The sequence below is a fragment of the Nipponia nippon genome, unplaced genomic scaffold (assembly GCF_047370975.1).
Source record: "Nipponia nippon isolate SJK-2023a ecotype South Korea unplaced genomic scaffold, ASM4737097v1 scaffold_11, whole genome shotgun sequence".
NCBI lineage: Eukaryota > Metazoa > Chordata > Aves > Pelecaniformes > Threskiornithidae > Nipponia > Nipponia nippon.
Window position 1 is genome coordinate 25,939,242 of NW_028262302.1, and position 19,837 is coordinate 25,959,078.

Genomic DNA, 19,837 nt, shown 5'->3' on the forward strand with positions numbered 1-19,837 from the left:
TGTCCTTGGTTTGGGTTAGTTTTAGTGTACCTCTGTGACAGCCATGAAGCTGGAAAAGTGACATCCTTGCTCAACCAGGCCCCAAAGCAAGCAGATGGGCTGAGAAAACATGGCAGGGTTATTGTGGGGGCTCCTCTGGTGACAGCCTCACCTGTGAAATGGGCTCTGTTTGCCGGCAGCTTGTGATCTCAGAGGCTGCGGGCATGGGAGCAGGCAGAGAGCATCTTGTCTTCTTCCCAGAAGCTGCTGGGAGGCAGCTCCCAGAGCAGCAACTGGCAGCGATGGTTGTTTAAAAATGTACCCTTGATGCTGCAGCTGGAGCTGGCCACATTTTCCTGACGGCAAATTGTGCATTGGGAGGAACTGGGGGGGGGAAAAAAAAAGCTACCAAGAATCTATGAATGTAATCCCTTAGGTGAAACTCCATCCCACTTGTAACCCAGCTCAGCAAATGTTAATGCTCTGTTCCTGCCTTTGCATTCACATCAGAGCCGTTTTCCCCAGACAATGGCTGCCTTTGCCCTGGTAAACACAGAAAGTAGGCATTTCCTCAGAGCAAGTTAATTTGGATTTTCAGACAAAAAATAGGAAGAGTGGGAAACAAAATCTTTTCAGTGATCTGGGAAAGTATTATTGGACAAGACCTTTTCTGCTAAAGGGAAACACTTTCCCCAGGCCATTGAGATGCTAAGGACCAACACGCTGCTTTAACATTATCTTTAAATGAAGAAAATTAGATGGCCCTGCATTTAATTTTACCTGCATTTACACATACCATAGTCATTGAAGTCCTGACTTTATTTTAAAAGAGTAATTCATGTATTTAGCTTTTGGTTCATTTCTGTCTTAGTTTCGGAGCCATAATAAATCTCACTTTGGAGGTGCAGAATGATTAATTTCTCAACTACATTTTTGCTTTGAAGTGTCTATTGGCTATTAATAAAATAAGCCCTTGTACATTCTCTTCAAAGTCACAAAACACAAACACACGTGGATGCTTTGGGCTGAAGGAGGGAGCTGAAAATCTGTCCGGCAGTGAGAATTTAGCTGAAATGAGGAGTGGGGCTCCTATCTCATCACCCAGGGGAAGAGTGCTGCCAGAAGAGTTCAGCCAAAACCGCTGCGTGTGGAGGCAATGGGAAAGTCAAGCCTCTGGGTCTCTGGAGCTCCTGATTTAGAGGGTGGAGTCTAGGGGAATGAACATTACATTTTGTGAGAAAACCACTAGTGTTTTTACGGTACAGATTTAATAAAGCTAATTTATGTCTGACTGAAAGTTAAAAACCTTACAACCCTGCACTTAGCATTTGCTTAGTGGTGTATACTGTAGGGTCTGTGTCTGACCCGCAGCTGGTTTAATGATGTGTCTAGAAAGACTCGTGCCTCTGAGACATGGAGAAACATGCGGCAATCAGAGGGGCAAATTCCTGGATGGCGTAGCTGGGGAGCAACCCTCTGAAGCCACCAGCTCAGGTGGGCTGGGAACAAGCGTCCGGCACTCGAGAGTTAGATTTTTCACAAAGGGCAGAGAAAGAATGGAATGCTGAACTCAGGCGCTGATGCTCTGGGCCGTTGCAGTTGTGCAAGGTCCCCCCCATCCTCGGGAAAGGATTTCACCAGGAAAACAGGCGGTGCACAGCAACCTCCATCCCAGGTTGGCAGCTGCACTGCTGGCATGGCACAGAAAGGGGAAGAAGGGGGAAAAAATCAAAGCAAGTGGGAATTAAGTCAGGGGTATCCCATCAAAAGGGTTCTCTCTGGAAGACGTAGTTCTCAAAAAATCTTCCTTTTGCTAAAACTTTTCCCGTTTACATTACGGAAGCCACATTTAGCTGTTTTGTTTCAGTCACTTAGCTCTAAACCAGAATGTGCCACTGAACATGACATGTTTCAGTTTTAAAAGAGCTTAAGATCATCTGACAGTGCCGCAGTACCAGCTCAGACCTATAGCTGGGGAAGCAGGAGAAATGATAGGGACGTTATTTATTAGGGACTGAGCCAAAAAAACCCCCATCCTCCAGGCCCAAGTGTTTCATTTGTTCCACTGCTAAAGAGAAGCCACTGCTAATGACAGGATGAACAACTTGACAAAATATATACTGTGGAGCCAGACGTCCTCATTACGGAGAAACCTGACTCCCCTGTCACAGAGCAAGGATGGAATGAGCATTACCTGTGCTGCTGCAGGTCCAGCGTCCTTTCCCCAAGCGATCTCTGGCACTGCTTCAGCCTCCTGCCACCTTGGCAGGGGAGACACAGGTGCGTTCATCCCCTGCCTTTGCATACCCCTGAGCCAAGGAAGGAAGAGGAGTGTGCAGGGAAGAAGCCATCAGCAGTGCACAGCAGCTTCTTATAGCCATGAATCTCAGAAATTCCAAACATTTAGTAATGCTTGTTGGTTTGGGGTTTTGTTTTTGTTTGGTGTTTTTTTGACAGTAAGACCTGTGGCATTTTAAGTGTAGGAGACCTGGATTTGACTTTTCTGCTCTCAGTCCTGCCTAGATCAGTCTCAAAAATGTGCCCCCCTGCCCCTTTCCTCTGTTATGGTGTATGATTTTAAGGGTTTTAATGGGTAACACCAATTCTCTCTCCCCAGCTTGTGCTTAGGAGCTGGGAGAGCAGCTGACTGCCCCAACTTTACCCTGAAAGCAGGCAGGGTTGTGCAGTAGGGTAACTGAGCTGTGGCATATTGCCAGCAGGTTAGCTGCCAGCACCGTTCCCTAAGCCTTGTCCTAGCCTCTCTGGAAGACTCATCTGTATGACTGGAGTCAACTCACAGCTGCCAGCATCTGGGCTATATCCTGCCCCAGATTCATCCTGCCAACAATTTGGAGGGCTGCAGCAGGATGGCAGGGTGGAAGTCAAAAGTGACTTCAGCAAATCAAGTCTCCTTCACGCCTGGGCTGTCTGTCTTCCTCTGGTCCCGTGGCCAGCTTGTCAAAGCCTTACCCTATGTAAGAAAAACTGAAATAATATTGTAATAATGTTAATAATACATAATAATGCGCAAGAATAATATTGTAATGACTCTATTGTATGACAAACAATATTGAAACAATATGGGGTCATAACACTTGCACAGCAGTTTCCATTAATTGTTACATGAAACATGCGTGATTCCAGGAAGCATGTTGTTTGGAAATAGCAACTTTTCCACCATTCTCTACCAGCATTTTGCGTCATTTTAATCTACTTGGCAAACACAGGCTGTGATTGATGTGGTTAAGAGACTTCATTCATTCAATCACTCACCGTGTTTTTAGATCTGTGCTTTCTGTCGTCTGCCTTCAGCTTGCCAAACATCTCTTGCAGCTTGTAACTCAACTTGGAGCAGTCAAAGCATGTGAATAGGAACTACAGCGATCACAGCCTTTTGTGGAGGAAGGTCTAGCCCTGGCAGAAATAAACCCCAAAACCAGAAAAAACCCACTCCTCCCAGCATGAGACTTCCCCACTATCTCTGACCCCAACAAAGCCTATTCTCCTGTCCCAAGGGCAAGGGTAGAAATCAAGATGAGGAGGGCGCATGGAAGAGGAGCTGCATAAGCTCTAGAGTGAGAGTGAAGTTGCTACTAAGCGCATTATGAAATGACTCTACAAAACACTGTTTAGGTCAAAACCTGCTCCCCATCATGCTTCTAGCTCTCACCCACAGCTTGCCAAACTCATTGGGAAAGTTTCAGTGGTTGCACAGAGAGGAATTTGAGCCATGGTGGTTGCACTCAGGGCAGGATTCAGCTTTGCCACCCTGCCAAAGTCTGGAGACCTTGGTCTGGTTCCAGTTTGTCCTTGGGAGCTGCCAGTCACACCTCCAGTGAGACTGGGTCAGTGGTGACCAAAAGCCCCTGGCAGTGCATGTGTATGCTTTACTCCTTCCTTGTGCTGGGGCAGTCAGGTCTTTCATGCCACTGCTGCCATGGCCTATTATGGTGCTCCACACTTGACACAGGCATGTTTCACTCTACCCTGTCCTTTTGCAATGGATTAATGGATTAATCCCTGATCTTTGCAGTGACCTAACTTGTAGTCTGATTGATAGTTCTACTTGCTTTCTTGCATTTTGCATCACCAACAAAAGAGAAAGGATCACTATACAAAAGAAGCAGCTGCTAGAGAGGAGGAAAGAAACTCTAGCAAGTATTTTATGGGCAATTCCCATCCTTTGTTCCACAGTAGGTGTGATTTGGGGTAGCCAAACATTTGGAAATGGCTGTTTCTCTCTCTTTGCCAGCTCATGTTGCTTTAACAAGACTAGGGACCAACTATAGACAATGGAAGACTGATGTTTCGGAGAGGGCAAGAATGTCTGTAGCCATTCACTTGTTATGCTTCTTCAGGACCATAGTGGAATACATAAATCTCTGGCTCCAGCTAGAGGCCATTCATGGCTAGGTTTCTAACCTGAAAGGAGCTCTCATTATGAAGTATTGCTATGCTGTATTAAGGTGCATGGTGCAATATACCAAATACACCAGAGAGAATGAGAAGAGCAGAGACCACGGAGACTTTCACATGCTGTCCATCCCAGACAGCAGGACTTTCCTCCTTGTCTATCAAGCAACAAGACAGGATGTTGTTCCCTTGCCTCCATGTATGTTATCAAGCCAATGAGCCTTGTAATGTATTAACCCTACTTGACGTTGTGAAACAAGACCTCTGTTTGACTCAGCTATTGCCCTTGTAGTTAAGCACAAAGTCTGGCTGCTCTGTTAAAGGTGAAGCCCTGTGAGCACAGTGCCTGCCTCCCCCAGCTGGGCAGGAATCAGGTAGGACTTGATTCTTGGGCAAGACTTGTGATATTGCTCAAGCCTCACTGCACTTAGTGAGCAGGGCGCCCCAGCCAAAGACCAGCAGCCGTAAGGAGGGCTGATGACCAGCCAGTTCAGCCCTCTTTCTGCCCTCTGGTGGGTGAAGCAATGCCTGGGCAAGGGGATGTGCTGAGGGATGCTGGCATACAAAGTCACACTGTGGGGAGTGGTAGCAATACAAGAGGATGTGCCAGTGAGCCCATTGGGCAGAGACTTATCCTCATGGAGTGTTACCACTGCTAGAAGCCACCCCAGCCAGGATATGCACAGTATGCTCAGACACCAAAGGAGGGAGGCTGCTTTTCCCCAGGAGGTCGCATGGAGAGACCAGAGAGAACAGAGGAAGAACAAGTTGTCCATGTCAGTGCTGAGAGCCAAGTCAACTCCTCATGTGCAAGGGAGGCGATTCAACATATTTGGAGGACTGGGACCTCAGGGAAGTACCTATGAACCTCACCCCTGACAGCATGATGCAATCACCCAGTGGCAGGTATGGGTGGCCAAGGCTGAAAGTATACGCAAGATGCTTGGGAATTACCAGAATAATTAGAACTGTGAAAAATCAAAGAGGCAAAAAGCCCTAATGGGATGTAACTGACAAAGGCATGGAGGGGAAACAAGAGGACCAAACCATCTCTCTGGAGACTCCTGCTTAGCACTTGTGGTTTAGGGAGCTTCCAGGGCACAGTGCAGGTGTTTGGGAGCCCAGAGGGAACACCAGTCCAGGTGAAGTATGAGAGCAGCCTGAAAAATCTGACGTAGAGGAGGGTATCTTCTGGGGTCTTAAACAAAGGAAAAGCAGCTGTGCCAGGGGAAGCAAGCCTGCCATATGAGGAAAGACTGAGAGAACTGCGTTTGTTCAGCCCTTAGAAAAGAAGGCTTAGGGGAGACCTTATCACCATGTTCCAGTATTTACAGGGTGGCTACAAAGAAAATGGAGACTCCCTCTTTACAAGGAGTCTCATGGAAAAGACGAGGGGTAATGGGTACAAGTTATTCCTGGGGAGATACCAATTGGACACAAGAGGAAAATTTTTTCACAATGAGAACTATTAGCCATTGGAATAATTTCCCCAGGGAAGTTGTGGATTCCCCAACACTGGACACTTTTAAAATTCAGCTGGACAGGCTGCTGGGCCATCTTGTCTAAACATGCTTTTGCCAAGGTTGGACCAGATGATCCTTGAGGTCCCTTCCAACCTGGTATTCTATGATTCTATGAACTGTTTTCCTTAATATCCATCAATATCCTCCTCCCAAAACACAGCAGTTCCTTTAAGTCCACTCGTGCTAAGAAAAATCTACACCAACCCAGAAAGCCCGTAGGAGCTCTGCTGCCTGACTGGGATTGTCCCTCTTGCAGACAACACCAAGTTGGGTGGGAGCATTTATCTGCTGGAGGGTAGGAAGGCTCTACAGAGGGATCTGGACAGGCTGGATCGATGGTTTAGAGGTGGACCAGGCAGTTAGGTTAATGGTTGGACTCGATCTCAGAGGTCCTTTCCAACCTTAATGATTCTATGATTCTAGACAACATCGTCCTCATGAGGACTCCAGCCTTCAAAGGCACTGCACACCCTGATGGCTGGCTACAGCACCAGGAAGAAATTACTCAAGAATAGCAATCTGAAAAAACAAAAGAAGTTACAACCACCTCCTCCGCCACATTGCATTTGTTGGCCAGGTTCTGCACTGGACACTGAAAGCACTTTTCAAAAAAAATGCCCAAATTCCTGTCTTCATAGGGATTTTCTTCACTTTGTTCTGCCTCCTACCCCTCGAACCCTCCTCATCTTACTCTCCCTTCTACATCTCCTTCTCCTCCTCCTCCTCCTCCTCTTTTTCCTCCTCCTCTTCCTCCTCTTGCTCCATGTCATGGTGGGAGCTCTCCTCCTCACTGCTGCTGACATCCTCAAAGCTGCATTTTCTTTTCTCTCAAACAGGGAGGGCAGTCGCTGTCCAGGTGGTAACGGGACTCTTTGTCAGAAGCCTCCTTGCAATGGCCTCCAGCTGCATCAGGTCTGACTGCCCACAGCCTGCTTTTGCTGTGGAGGAAAAGTTCTCCGTCTCCAGCGTGCTCAGTTCTGCGGCACCAGCTCCCCGGGGACCGTCTAGCGTCTGCCACAGCACAGCTCTCTGGCCACGTCCTGCTGCTGGTGACACTGGCCTCTGCCTACTCGAGGCTCAGGAAGGTGTCCGAGTCATCTTGCTGCAGACCAAAGACCATCTCAATCAAGAGGGTACTATCGCAAGCGTTTGTCAGCCAGAGCTTGCAGGAGCGCCTGGAGGGCAGCACTGTTAGACGGCAGTGTCTCCACTGAGGCAGAACCACCCAGGCCGCTTTTACCAATATCTGGAACCAGCGGGTGGTTTTCTCCATGTCCAGGTAGGGGCCGGTGCAGAGGGTGCCTAGGAGGCTGGGACCCTGATTTCTCCTCAGCTCCTCCTTGGGGTGGTGGAGGAAGCACAGCATGTCCTCCACCAGCCGCTGCCTCCTGCAGATGCACTTCAGCTCTACGCGGAGGCTGCAGTTCCTTGCCGGCATCTCCTCCGCGGTGCCCAGCTCCAGGTGGAAAGTGTGTCCATGGGGGGCCTTCAGAGGCACAAGCAGGCAGTAGACAGCATCATCGGCACAGGAACTCCAGCCTCCTAAGGCGCTGCTCACCCTGATGGCTGGCTTCAGACGCGGCTTGAAACTATTCCGGGAAAGTTTTCCGCAGATATGGAGAAGTTCATCTGCCAGCTCCTCCACCATTGTGAACGATTGTGGCAGGTCCAGGAGGCGCTTGGCCGAAATTCTGCCCACAGGCAGTGCAACACTGGGTTTTTCTTCTTGCTCCTCCTTATCCACCTTTTTTCCGGAACTGCCCGCCTTGCTGCTGCTGCCTGGCTGACGGCTCCTTTTCCTGAGCCACCAGCAGAGCCCCAAGAGCAGGACCAGGACTCCAGCAATGGCCCAGAACTGCCACTGCTGCAAGGCAGCAAAGAGCAGGGCTCCCCAGGAAAAGCTGCTCTGCTCCTGAATCCTCTGCTCCTGGCTCGTCTGCTCCAGCTCCTGCAGCAGCCGAGCCATCTCCTGGCTCCGCTGCTCCGCACGCTGCTGCATGCGCTCGCGCGTGGCCTCATCCAGCTCATCACCGACCATCTGCGGGAGCTGGATGATGCTTAGCACAAAGCGGATGAAGGATATTGTGGTAGCCATGGCCTGTAGGAGGAGGGAGAGAAGGGGTTCAGTGGGGCTGCGAGGGACGGAGCTGGCGGTGGGTGGAGCAGCAACGGGAGCCGCAGGGAGCTGGCGGCACCTAGGAGAGGGGGCGAGGCAGCCGGGAGGCAGCAAGGTCTGAGCCCAGCCCCAGCGGCGGTAGCGGCTCCGTGCCCTGCCCCAGGCGCTCCCGTGAGCGGCTGGGCCCTTGATGCAGGGTCACAACCCACCCCACCGGGGCCCGTAGTTCTGCCCCGGCCCTCGTCCAGCCCAGCCTCCCCCTGCGTGTGCACTCACCGCTGGCCCAGGCCATACTGGGGCAGCGCTGCCTGCTGACGCCCCTGATAACCACCCCCATTGCGTCTTGTCACAGCACTAGAGTGCATCACAGGCATGACCACCGGCCAGCCCCGCCCTTCCGCCCCACCCCGGCTCAGCGACTCACAGCAGCCCCAGGCACCTAAAGGCCCCCCACACCCACAAAGTACAGACCCACCCGTGCGGACAGGGCTCCCAGGGCCTCCCTTTACAAAGCAGGCAGAGGCCCCCCAAACCCTTACCAAACATCACATTGGGTGATGGGACCCGTGGATGCTTTGCTCCTTGAAATGCAATCCCGTGAGATGGGATCAGCTCCCTTGATGCTGACCTCCGTGCTCGTGGACATGGCTGTGCTCTTGGTGCCTTTGTCACACCGATGGGTGGGTGGTGACGTATACCCTGGCAGTGGGACGGGGCCTGTCCATGGCAGGATCTCTGTTCCTGCCGTGCCACTGCGAGAGGACATTGCTTCCAAAGAGACATTTCCCAAGGGTGGAGATTCCCCAGGCGGCAACGCCCGCTGCCGATAGAGCACCGTCTTCTCCATGCCCAGCATCTTCAGTTCTGCACTACCAGCTCCCTGGGGAGTGTCTGGGACGCGCAGATTCTCCGCCTTGACCCCAGTGAGTACACGGAGGCGCATCAGCGGTGCGTCTCGCTTGCTCCCTGCCCAGCCGGAGCTGCCTGGGAGTTTCTCGGTCCATGTCAAATGGCCACCATGGCCTTTAGAGTGAAAAGGGAAAGCAGGGCAAAAATCTGCTGCCACACAGCTGCCGTCAGGCCACTGCTTCTTATAAACGAGCCATGTACTGCACAAGTGCATGCTTTGAACTGGAGACATCTCAAAAGCTTTCTTTAACCTTGGTTCTCCACCCGGACCCCAGTGAACACACAGGGGTTCTCCGGCCACATCATGCTTGGGGTGGGGATGGCCTCTGTAGTCTGGCTGCTCAGGAAGAAGTCCGAGTGGCCTTGCTGCACCCCAAACATCATCTCAACGAAGAGGGCTCTCCTGGAGGCATTTGTCAGCTGCAGTTTGCAGGAGCGGCTGGAGAGTAGCACCTTCATAGTGTAGCGACACGACTGAGGCACCTCCACTCAGCCTGAGATCACAAAGTTCTAGAACCAGAGGGCAGTTTTCTCCGCATCTAGGAAGGAGCCAGTGCAGAGAGTGCGTAGGAGGCTGGGACCCTGATTCCTCCTCAGGTCCTCTTTGGGGGGGTGGAGTAAGCACAGCGTGTTCTCCACCAGCTGCTGCCTCGTGCAGGTGCCCTCCAGCTCCACATGGACGCAGGAGCCGTTCGCCGGCATCTCCCCCGTGGTGTCCAGCTCCAGGTGGAAGGTGCGCCCACAGGGGCGCTGCAGGGGCATGAGCAGGCTGCAGACAGCATCATCCTCACAGGGATTCTGAGCCTTTGAAGGAAGTGCCTGCCATGGTGGCTGCTTGCAGCACGGGGAAGAAACTATTTGAGAAGAGCACGTGGGGAGACACAGAGAAGGTAGCCCACCAGTTCCTCCACTACGTGGCACTTGTAGGCCAGGTTCTGCCATGGCTACTGGATAGGCTTTGCAGAAATCCTGACCAGATCCCTCTCATCATCCGGATCTTCTTCTTCACTTTCTTCCTCCTTCTGCTCCTCAACCTCCTCCTGGCCTGTGTTGCTGCTCGAGTTCTCTTCGTCGCTGCTGTCCACCTCATGGATTCTTTTCCTGAGCCACCAGCAGAGCCTGAAGAGCAGGACCAGGACTCCAGCAGCTGGGACGTTGAAGTCGCCCAGAAGGACGACACAGGGCAGCTGATCTAGAGATTTCCCTTGATTCCTTATAGAATACTACATCAGTGTCATCATCCTGGCTGCGTGATCCATAGTAGGCTCCTGCAAGAACTTCCGCTTTATTGGCTTTTCCCCTAATCTTTACGCAGAGGCTCTCAACCACGTCGTCCTCAGCTGCAAGCGCTGTACAGTCCAAGCCCTCCTTTGCATACAGCACTACCCCTCCGCCTCGCCTGCCCCGCCTCTCTCTCCGGAACAGCCTATAACCGTCCATGCCAGCACTCCAGCCACAGGACTCTTCCCAACAGGTCTCACTTATGCCAACGATGCCAGAGCTCTGGGACTGAGCCAAGGCCTCTAGTTCCTCCTGTCTATTCCTCACAGCACGTGCATTACCGTACAAATATTTCAAATGCGCTCCGGCGTCCTCAGTACGTCGTGGAGCAGAGTGAAAGCTCTCGCTAGCGCGCCATCCCTCAAACGTTGCCATGCCGTCCCATAGCTTACCACTAGTAAGCCCGATTTTATCCCTTGCCCCCTTCAAACCTAGTTTCAAGCCCTTTCCATCAGCCCCGCTAACTGGTGAGCAAAAATACTTTTCTCCCATTGAGAATGGTGCCTCTCGTCAGACCCCAGCAGGCCTGGTGTCGCATAGACCATCCCATGATTGGAAAACCCCAAATTCTGCCAGTGACGCTAGCTTTGGAGCCAGGTATTGATACGCTGCGGCTGCCTGTTTCTTTCAATGTCATTCCCTACAACTGGGAGGACAGAGGAGAATACTACCTGCGCTCCTGATCCCTTTACCAATCTCCCCGAGGCCTTGAAGTCTCTTTTGACCGCCCTTGGGCTTCTCGTCGCGACTTTGTGGGTACCCACGTGACAAAGCAAGAGCTGGTAATAATCTGAGGGCCATACCGGGTTAGGAAGTTTCCTGGTAGCGCCTTCAACCTGAGCCCCAGCGAGGCAGTACCCTCCTGGAAAGGCAGGTCTGGTCAGCAGACCAGGGGAGTAGTGAATGAATTCTTTATGTTGCTTTGCCTGGGCCTGTAGCTCTTGCTTCACCTGCCAACCTGTCCTCTCTCAACCCACAACCTTTCCCACTTTTACCCTGCGGATTCTCTCTGCCATCCCACTGGGGGCAAGTGAATGAGCAGCTGTGTGATGTCAAGCTGCCTGCTGGGATTAACCCACAACACCTGGGAAGCCAAAGCTCAGTGAAATCACTGGAACCAGAGCCCACTGCACCAGCTCTTCTGCAAAATGCTCCCCAACTCTGTGGCAGCTGAGCTGTCAGCACCCTCTGCCTGCGTTCCCCAACAAAGCGATGCACAGGCGCTCCCAGACGCAGTGTTTGTGTGTTAACCGAGTGATTTATTGACATCTTTGCCCAGGGTAACGCTGCCAGAGGGATTGGACTCTCTCAAAGAGGGCAGGCAGTCGCTGTCCAGGTCGTGACGGGAGTCTCTGTTGCCAGGCTCCTTGTACCGGCCCCTTCAGCTGCATGGGGTCCCACTCCCCAGAGCGTGCTTTTGCTGTGGAGGAAAGGTGCGGCAGCAATTCCCAGTGCCGGCTGAGCAGCGTGTTCCCCATGTGCGGCATCTTCAGTTCTGCGGCACCAGCTCCCCGGGGAGCGTCTTCCCGATGTGATGTTTGGTAAGGGTTTGGGGGGCCTCTGCCTGCTTTGTAAAGGGAGGCCCTGGGAGCCCTGTCCGCGCGGGTGGGTCTGTACTTTGTGGGTGTGGGGGGCCTTTAGGTGCCTGGGGCTGCTGTGAGTCGCTGAGCCGGGGTGGGGCGGAAGGGCGGGGCTGGCTGGTGGGCATGCCTGTGCTGCACTCTAGAGCCTGTGACAAGACGCAATGGGGGTGGTTATCAGGGGCGTCAGCAGGCAGCGCTGCCCCAGTATGGCCTGGGCCAGCGGTGAGTGCACACACAGTGGGAGGCTGGGCTGGACAAGGGCCGGGGCAGAAACGTGGGCCCCTGGCAGGGTGGGTTGTGACCCTGCATCGAGGGCCCAGCCGCTCACGGGAGCGCCTGGGGCAGGGCACGGAGCCGCTACCACCGCCGGGGCTGGGCGCAGGCCTTGCTGCCTCCCAGCTGCCTCGCACCCTCTCCTAGGTGCTGCCAGCTCCCTGCGGCTCCCGTCCCTACTCCCCCTGCCGCCAGCTCCCTCCCTCGCAGCCCCACTGAACCCCTTCTCTCCCTCTTCCTGCAGGCCATGGCTACCAAAAAATTCCTCATCTGGCTTGTGAAAAGCATCTTTCTGAACCTGCTGATGTCGGTGATGAGCTGGATGAGGCCACACGTGAGCGCATGAAGCAGCATGCGGAGCAGCTGAGCCAGGAGATGGCTCGGCTGCTGCAGGAGCTGGAGCAGAGGAGCCAAGAGCAGAGGAGGCAGGAGCCGAGGGCCCAGGAGCAGAGCGGCTTTTCCTGGGGAGCCCTGCTCTTTGCTGCCTTGCAGCAGTGGCCGTTCTGGGCCATTGCTGGAGTCCTGTTCCTGCTCTTGGGGCTCTGCTGGTGGCTCACGAAAAGAATCTCTGAGGTGGACAACAGTGACGAGGAGAGCTCTAGCAGCGACAGGGAGCAGGTGGATGAGGAAGAGGAAGAAGACAATGATGCAGATTACCTGGGAAGGTTTTTTGAGGAGCACATACAGTGGCCAGTTCAGAACCTGGCCACAGAGTGCCAGGTGGTGCAGGACTTGGTGGGCGACCTCCTCCGTGTCCTCCAAGTGCTCTTGTCAAATAGTTTCTTCCCAGTGCTGCAACCAGCCATCGGGGTGGGCAGTGCCTTCGAAGGCTGGAGTCCCGATGAGAAAGGCATCATCTACCGCCTGCTCGTGCCCCTGCGGCCTCCCCGTGGGCACGCCTTCCACCTTGAAGTGCATAGTGTGGGGGAGATACTGGCGAGAAACTTCTGCATCGACGTGGAGCTGGTGTGCACCTGCACAAGGGAGCAGCTGGCAGGAGAGATGCTGTGCTTCCTCCACCACCCCGAGCAGGACCTGAGGAGAAATCAGGACCCCAGCCTCCTACGCACCCTCTGCACGGGCTCCTACCTAGATGTGGAGAAAACTGCCCTCTGGTTCCAGGAGCTGGTGAAAGCTGCCTGGGTGTTTTTGCCTGAGTCGTCCAACCACCGTCTAAGGGTGCTGCCCTCCAGCCGGTCTTGCAAATTCCAGGTGACAAAAGACGGCAAAGGAAGTCTCTTAATTGAGATTATATTTGGGGTGCAGCAAGGCGACTCGGACATCTTCCTGAGCAGCCAGACTACAGAGGCCATCTCCACCCCAAGCACGATGTGGTCGGAGAGCTACGCTGTGGCAGAGGTGAAGTTCTTCAGGCATATGGCCAGGCACGCCCCACCTAATAGCTTCCACCTCAAATGCCTGCAGCTCTGTGCCCGCATCCTGGTGGGCACAGGCTTTTCCACCTATACCTTGAAGACAGTTGTGATGCACCTCCTGACCACGCTACCCCTGTCAGGCTGGCGCAGGAGGCATTTCCTGCTGCGGCTGCAGGATGTCATGCAGTACCTGCGCTGCTGCCTGGAGGAGAAATGCCTCGACCACTTCTTCTTTGGCAACGAGAGGGTGCCTGAGGAGATCGTCTTGCCCCCAGCCTTCCAAGCAGCTGAGCCGCTCAACCTCTTCCAGAGCCTGGCGCAGGATCCGGCCAGCTACGCCGAGGCACTGCGTGAGTTCGATGAGCTGCAAGATCGGCTCACAAGACTGCTGATCTACGGCTGCTGAAAGAGCTCTTCATGCACAGAGCTGTGTTTCAGGGTCTGACAGCTGACGACAGACAATGACCTCATACCACGGGGAACACAAGGGCAGAATGCGTGACACAGAGAGGAAAGGGCAAACCCTGCGCAGCAGCCCTCTACCAAGAGCGGCAGCAGCGTTCTCCTCTCGATGCTGTCCCCAGCACAGCAGCCGCTGGCAGCTACAGTGGCGACAACGATTAGTTTCGCCCTGCTTTCCCCTCGCACTGGCTGCGGCCAGGATGGCATTTCACATGGGCCCAGAAACTCTTGCTGGCAGCTCTGGCTGGGCAGGGACCAAGCGAGAGGCACCGCTGATGTGCCTCTGTGCGTTCACTGGGGTCCGGGTGGAGAACCTACCCAGCCTAGACACTCCCCGGGGAGCTGGTGCCACAGAACTGAGCACACAGGATACGGAGAAGACGCTGGTCAATCGGCAGTGGGAATCGCTGCCGCACCTTTCCTCCACAGCAAAAGCACAGTCTGGGCAGTCAGACCTGATGCAGCTGAAGAGGCCGTTGCAAGGAGGCTTGTGACAAAGGCAAGCTCCCGCAGGCTCCGGCTGACAAACGCTTGCGATAGTACCCTCTTGATTGAGATGGTCTTTGGTCTGCAGCAAGATGACTCGGACACCTTCCTGAGCCTCGAGTAGGCAGAGGCCAGTGTCACCAGCAGCAGGACGTGGCCAGAGAGCTGTGCTGTGGCAGAGGTGCGGTTCATCAGGCGCAGGGCCAGTATTGGGGCCAGTTCTGTTTAATCTCTTTCTCAGTGATCTGGACGAGGGGATCGAGTGCACCCTGAGTAAATTTGGAGACGACACCAAGTTGGGCGGGAGTGTTGATCTGCTGGAGGGTAGGAAGGCTCTGCAGAGGGATCTGGCCAGGCGGGATCGATGGGCCGAGGCCAGCTGTATGAGGTTCAACAAGGCTCAGTGCTGGGTCCTGCACTTGGGTCACAACAACCCCATGCAAGGCTACAGGCTTGGGGAAGAGTGGCTGGAGAGCTGCCTGGCGGGAAAGGCCGTGGGGGTGTTGGTCGACAGGTGGCAGTGTGCCCAGGTGGCCAAGAAGGCCAAGAGCACCCTGGCTTGTATCAGAAATAGTGTGGCCAGCAGGACTAGGGCAGTGATCGTGCCCCGGTACTCGGCACTGATGAGGCCGCACCTCGAGTACTGTGTTCAATTTTGGGCCCCTCACTACAGAAGGACATTGAGGTGCTGGAGCGCATCCAAAGAAGGGCAACGAAGCTGGTGAAGGGTGTACCGGTGTTATGAGGAGCGGCTGAGGGAGCTGGGGTTGTTTAGCCGGGAGAAGAGGAGGCTGAGGGGAGACCTTATCGCTCTCTACAGCTACCTGAAAGGAGGTTGTAGCGAGGTGGGGGTCGGTCTCTTTTCCCAGGGAACAAGCGATGGGAGGAGAGGAAATGGCCTCAAGTTGCGCCAGGGGAGGTTTAGATTGGATATTAGGAAAAATTTCTTCCCCCAAAGGGTTATCAAGTGTTGGAAGAGGCTGCCCAGGGAAGTGGTTGAGGCACCATGCCTGGAGGTATTTATAGGATGTGTAGACGTGGCGCCTAGGGCCATGTTTAGTGGTGGGCTTGGCAGTGTTAGGTTAAGGGTTGGACTCAATGATCTTAAAGGTCTTTTCCAACGTCTATGATTCTGTGATTCTATGATTTAACTTCAAGGTTGGCCAGTGTGGAGCCAGGGGTTGGACTCGATGATCCTCGTGGGTCGCTTCCAACTCAGGGTATGCTATGATGATGAGATTGCCACTGGCAGGCAGATGATGATAAATCCAAACTAAAGCACCACGCAAGCTCCTGTGAAGAAAATTAACTCTAGCTCAGCTTTAGCCAGTACACCAGGACAGCTGTGAGTCGCTGAGCCGGGGTGGGGCCGAAGGGCAGGGTCGCACGGTGCACGTGCCTGTGATGCGCTCTGGCGCCTGTGACGAGTCACAATGGGGACGGTTATCAGGGGGGCCAGCAGGCAGCGCTGCCCCAGTACGGCCTGGGCCAGCGGTGAGTGCACACGCCGGGGGAGGCTGGGCTGGACGAGGGCTGGGGCAGAAATGTGGGCCCCTGGCAGGGTGGGTTGTGAGGCTGCATGAAGGGCCCAGCCGCTCACGGGAGCGCCTGGGGCAGGGCACGGTGTCGCTAGCGCCGCTGGGGCTGGGCGCAGGCCTTGCTGCCTCCCAGCTGCCTCGCCCCCTCTCCTAGGTGCCGCCAGCTCCCTGCGGCTCCCGTCCCTCCTCCCCCTGCTGCCAGCTCCCTCCCTCGCAGCCCCACTGAACCCCTTCTCTCCCTCTTCCTGCAGGCCATGGCTGCCACAAAATTCCTCATCTGGCTTGTGAAAAGCATCTTTCTGAACCTGCCGATGGTCGGTGATGAGCTGGATGAGGCCACACGTGAGTGCATGCAGCAGCATGCGGAGCAGCTGAGCCAGGAGGTGGCTCAGCTGCTGCAGGAGCTGGAGCAGAGGAGCCAGGAGCAGAGGAGGCAGGAGCCGAGGGCCCAGGAGCAGAGCGGCTTTTCCTGGGGAGCCCTGCTCTTTGCTGCCTTGCAGCAGTGGCAGTTCTGGGCCATTGCTGGAGTCCTGGTCCTGCTCTTGGGGCTCTGCTGGTGGTCTGGCGGTGGAGGAAAAGGAGCCGTCAGCCAGTCAGCCAGCAGCAGCGACAGGGAGCAGGTGGAGGTGGAGGAGGAAGACGACGACGATGATGCAGATTACCTGGGAAGGTTTTTTGAGGAGCACATACAGTGGCCAGTTCAGAACCTGGCCACAGAGTGCCAGGTGGTGCAGGACTTGGTGGGCGACCTCCTCCGTGTCCTCCAAGTGCTCTTGTCAAATAGTTTCTTCCCAGTGCTGCAACCAGCCATCGGGGTGGGCAGTGCCTTCGAAGGCTGGAGTCCCGATGAGAAAGGCATCATCTACCGCCTGCTCGTGCCCCTGCGGCCTCCCCGTGGGCACGCCTTCCACCTTGAAGTGCATAGTGTGGGGGAGATACTGGCGAGAAACTTCTGCATCGACGTGGAGCTGGTGTGCACCTGCACAAGGGAGCAGCTGGCAGGAGAGATGCTGTGCTTCCTCCACCACCCCGAGCAGGACCTGAGGAGAAATCAGGACCCCAGCCTCCTACGCACCCTCTGCACGGGCTCCTACCTAGATGTGGAGAAAACTGCCCTCTGGTTCCAGGAGCTGGTGAAAGCTGCCTGGGTGTTTTTGCCTGAGTCGTCCAACCACCGTCTAAGGGTGCTGCCCTCCAGCCGGTCTTGCAAATTCCAGGTGACAAAAGACGGCAAAGGAAGTCTCTTAATTGAGATTATATTTGGGGTGCAGCAAGGCGACTCGGACATCTTCCTGAGCAGCCAGACTACAGAGGCCATCTCCACCCCAAGCACGATGTGGTCGGAGAGCTACGCTGTGGCAGAGGTGAAGTTCTTCAGGCATATGGCCAGGCAGGTCCCACAGGACAGCTTCCACCTCAAATGCCTGCAGCTCTGTGCCCGCATCCTGGTGGGCACAGGCTTTTCCACCTATACCTTGAAGACAGTTGTGATGCACCTCCTGACCACGCTACCCCTGTCAGGCTGGCGCAGGAGGCATTTCCTGCTGCGGCTGCAGGATGTCATGCAGTACCTGCGCTGCTGCCTGGAGGAGAAATGCCTCGACCACTTCTTCTTTGGCAACGAGAGGGTGCCTGAGGAGATCGTCTTGCCCCCAGCCTTCCAAGCAGCTGAGCCGTTCAACCTCTTCCAGAGCCTGGCGCAGGATCCGGCCAGCTACGCCGAGGCACTGCGTGAGTTCGATGAGCTGCAAGATCGGCTCACAAGACTGCTGATCTACGGCTGCTGAAAGAGCTCTTCATGCACAGAGCTGTGTTTCAGGGTCTGACAGCTGACGACAGACAATGACCTCATACCACGGGGAACACAAGGGCAGAATGCGTGACACAGAGAGGAAAGGGCAAACCCTGCGCAGCAGCCCTCTACCAAGAGCGGCAGCAGCGTTCTCCTCTCGATGCTGTCCCCAGCACAGCAGCCGCTGGCAGCTACAGTGGCGACAACGATTAGTTTCGCCCTGCTTTCCCCTCGCACTGGCTGCGGCCAGGATGGCATTTCACATGGGCCCAGAAACTCTTGCTGGCAGCTCTGGCTGGGCAGGGACCAAGCGAGAGGCACCGCTGATGTGCCTCTGTGCGTTCACTGGGGTCCGGGTGGAGAACCTACCCAGCCTAGACACTCCCCGGGGAGCTGGTGCCACAGAACTGAGCACACAGGATACGGAGAAGACGCTGGTCAATCGGCAGTGGGAATCGCTGCCGCACCTTTCCTCCACAGCAAAAGCACAGTCTGGGCAGTCAGACCTGATGCAGCTGAAGAGGCCGTTGCAAGGAGGCTTGTGACAAAGGCAAGCTCCCGCAGGCTCCGGCTGACAAACGCTTGCGATAGTACCCTCTTGATTGAGATGGTCTTTGGTCTGCAGCAAGATGACTCGGACACCTTCCTGAGCCTCGAGTAGGCAGAGGCCAGTGTTACCAGCAGCAGGACGTGGCCAGAGAGCTGTGCTGTGGCAGAGGTGCGGTTCATCAGGCACAGGGCCAGTATTGGGGCCAGTTCTGTTTAATCTCTTTCTCAGTGATCTGGACGAGGGGATCGAGTGCACCCTGAGTAAATTTGGAGACGACACCAAGTTGGGCGGGAGTGTTGATCTGCTGGAGGGTAGGAAGGCTCTGCAGAGGGATCTGGCCAGGCGGGATCGATGGGCCGAGGCCAGCTGTATGAGGTTCAACAAGGCTCAGTGCTGGGTCCTGCACTTGGGTCACAACAACCCCATGCAAGGCTACAGGCTTGGGGAAGAGTGGCTGGAGAGCTGCCTGGCGGGAAAGGCCGTGGGGGTGTTGGTCGACAGGTGGCAGTGTGCCCAGGTGGCCAAGAAGGCCAAGAGCTCCCTGGCTTGTATCAGAAATAGTGTGGCCAGCAGGACTAGGGCAGTGATCGTGCCCCGGTACTCGGCACTGATGAGGCCGCACCTCGAGTACTGTGTTCAATTTTGGGCCCCTCACTACAGAAGGACATTGAGGTGCTGGAGCGCATCCAAAGAAGGGCAACGAAGCTGGTGAAGGGTGTACCGGTGTTATGAGGAGCGGCTGAGGGAGCTGGGGTTGTTTAGCCGGGAGAAGAGGAGGCTGAGGGGAGACCTTATCGCTCTCTACAGCTACCTGAAAGGAGGTTGTAGCGAGGTGGGGGTCGGTCTCTTTTCCCAGGGAACAAGCGATGGGAGGAGAGGAAATGGCCTCAAGTTGCGCCAGGGGAGGTTTAGATTGGATATTAGGAAAAATTTCTTCCCCCAAAGGGTTATCAAGTGTTGGAAGAGGCTGCCCAGGGAAGTGGTTGAGGCACCATGCCTGGAGGTATTTATAGGATGTGTAGACGTGGCGCCTAGGGCCATGTTTAGTGGTGGGCTTGGCAGTGTTAGGTTAAGGGTTGGACTCAATGATCTTAAAGGTCTTTTCCAACGTCTATGATTCTGTGATTCTATGATTTAACTTCAAGGTTGGCCAGTGTGGAGCCAGGGGTTGGACTCGATGATCCTCGTGGGTCGCTTCCAACTCAGGGTATGCTATGATGATGAGATTGCCACTGGCAGGCAGATGATGATAAATCCAAACTAAAGCACCACGCAAGCTCCTGTGAAGAAAATTAACTCTAGCTCAGCTTTAGCCAGTACACCAGGACAGCTGTGAGTCGCTGAGCCGGGGTGGGGCCGAAGGGCAGGGTCGCACGGTGCACGTGCCTGTGATGCGCTCTGGCGCCTGTGACGAGTCACAATGGGGACGGTTATCAGGGGGGCCAGCAGGCAGCGCTGCCCCAGTACGGCCTGGGCCAGCGGTGAGTGCACACGCCGGGGGAGGCTGGGCTGGACGAGGGCTGGGGCAGAAATGTGGGCCCCTGGCAGGGTGGGTT

At 54.9% G+C, this 19,837-nt stretch overlaps 3 protein-coding genes across 3 annotated transcripts; 2 read left to right on the forward strand and 1 right to left on the reverse strand.

The window, feature by feature from the left end:
• Positions 1-6,981: 6,981 nt before the first annotated feature.
• LOC148056894 (inositol 1,4,5-trisphosphate receptor-interacting protein-like 1) lies at positions 6,982-8,217 on the reverse strand. The gene has a single exon (XM_087747038.1). It carries the CDS (start codon positions 8,008-8,010, stop codon positions 6,982-6,984), a length of 1,029 nt encoding a protein of 342 aa, XP_087603164.1. The 5' UTR covers positions 8,011-8,217.
• Positions 8,218-12,404: 4,187 nt separating this feature from the next.
• Positions 12,405-14,368, forward strand: LOC148056895 (inositol 1,4,5-trisphosphate receptor-interacting protein-like 1). Its single transcript, XM_087747037.1, has one exon. It carries the CDS (start codon positions 12,420-12,422, stop codon positions 13,857-13,859), a length of 1,440 nt encoding a protein of 479 aa, XP_087603163.1. The 5' UTR covers positions 12,405-12,419; the 3' UTR covers positions 13,860-14,368.
• A 1,810-nt stretch (positions 14,369-16,178) lies between these two features.
• LOC148056896 (inositol 1,4,5-trisphosphate receptor-interacting protein-like 1) lies at positions 16,179-18,235 on the forward strand. Its single transcript, XM_087747039.1, has one exon. The coding sequence runs from the start codon at positions 16,194-16,196 to the stop codon at positions 17,724-17,726; it is 1,533 nt and encodes a 510-aa protein (XP_087603165.1). The 5' UTR covers positions 16,179-16,193; the 3' UTR covers positions 17,727-18,235.
• The last annotated feature ends 1,602 nt before the right edge of the window (positions 18,236-19,837 follow it).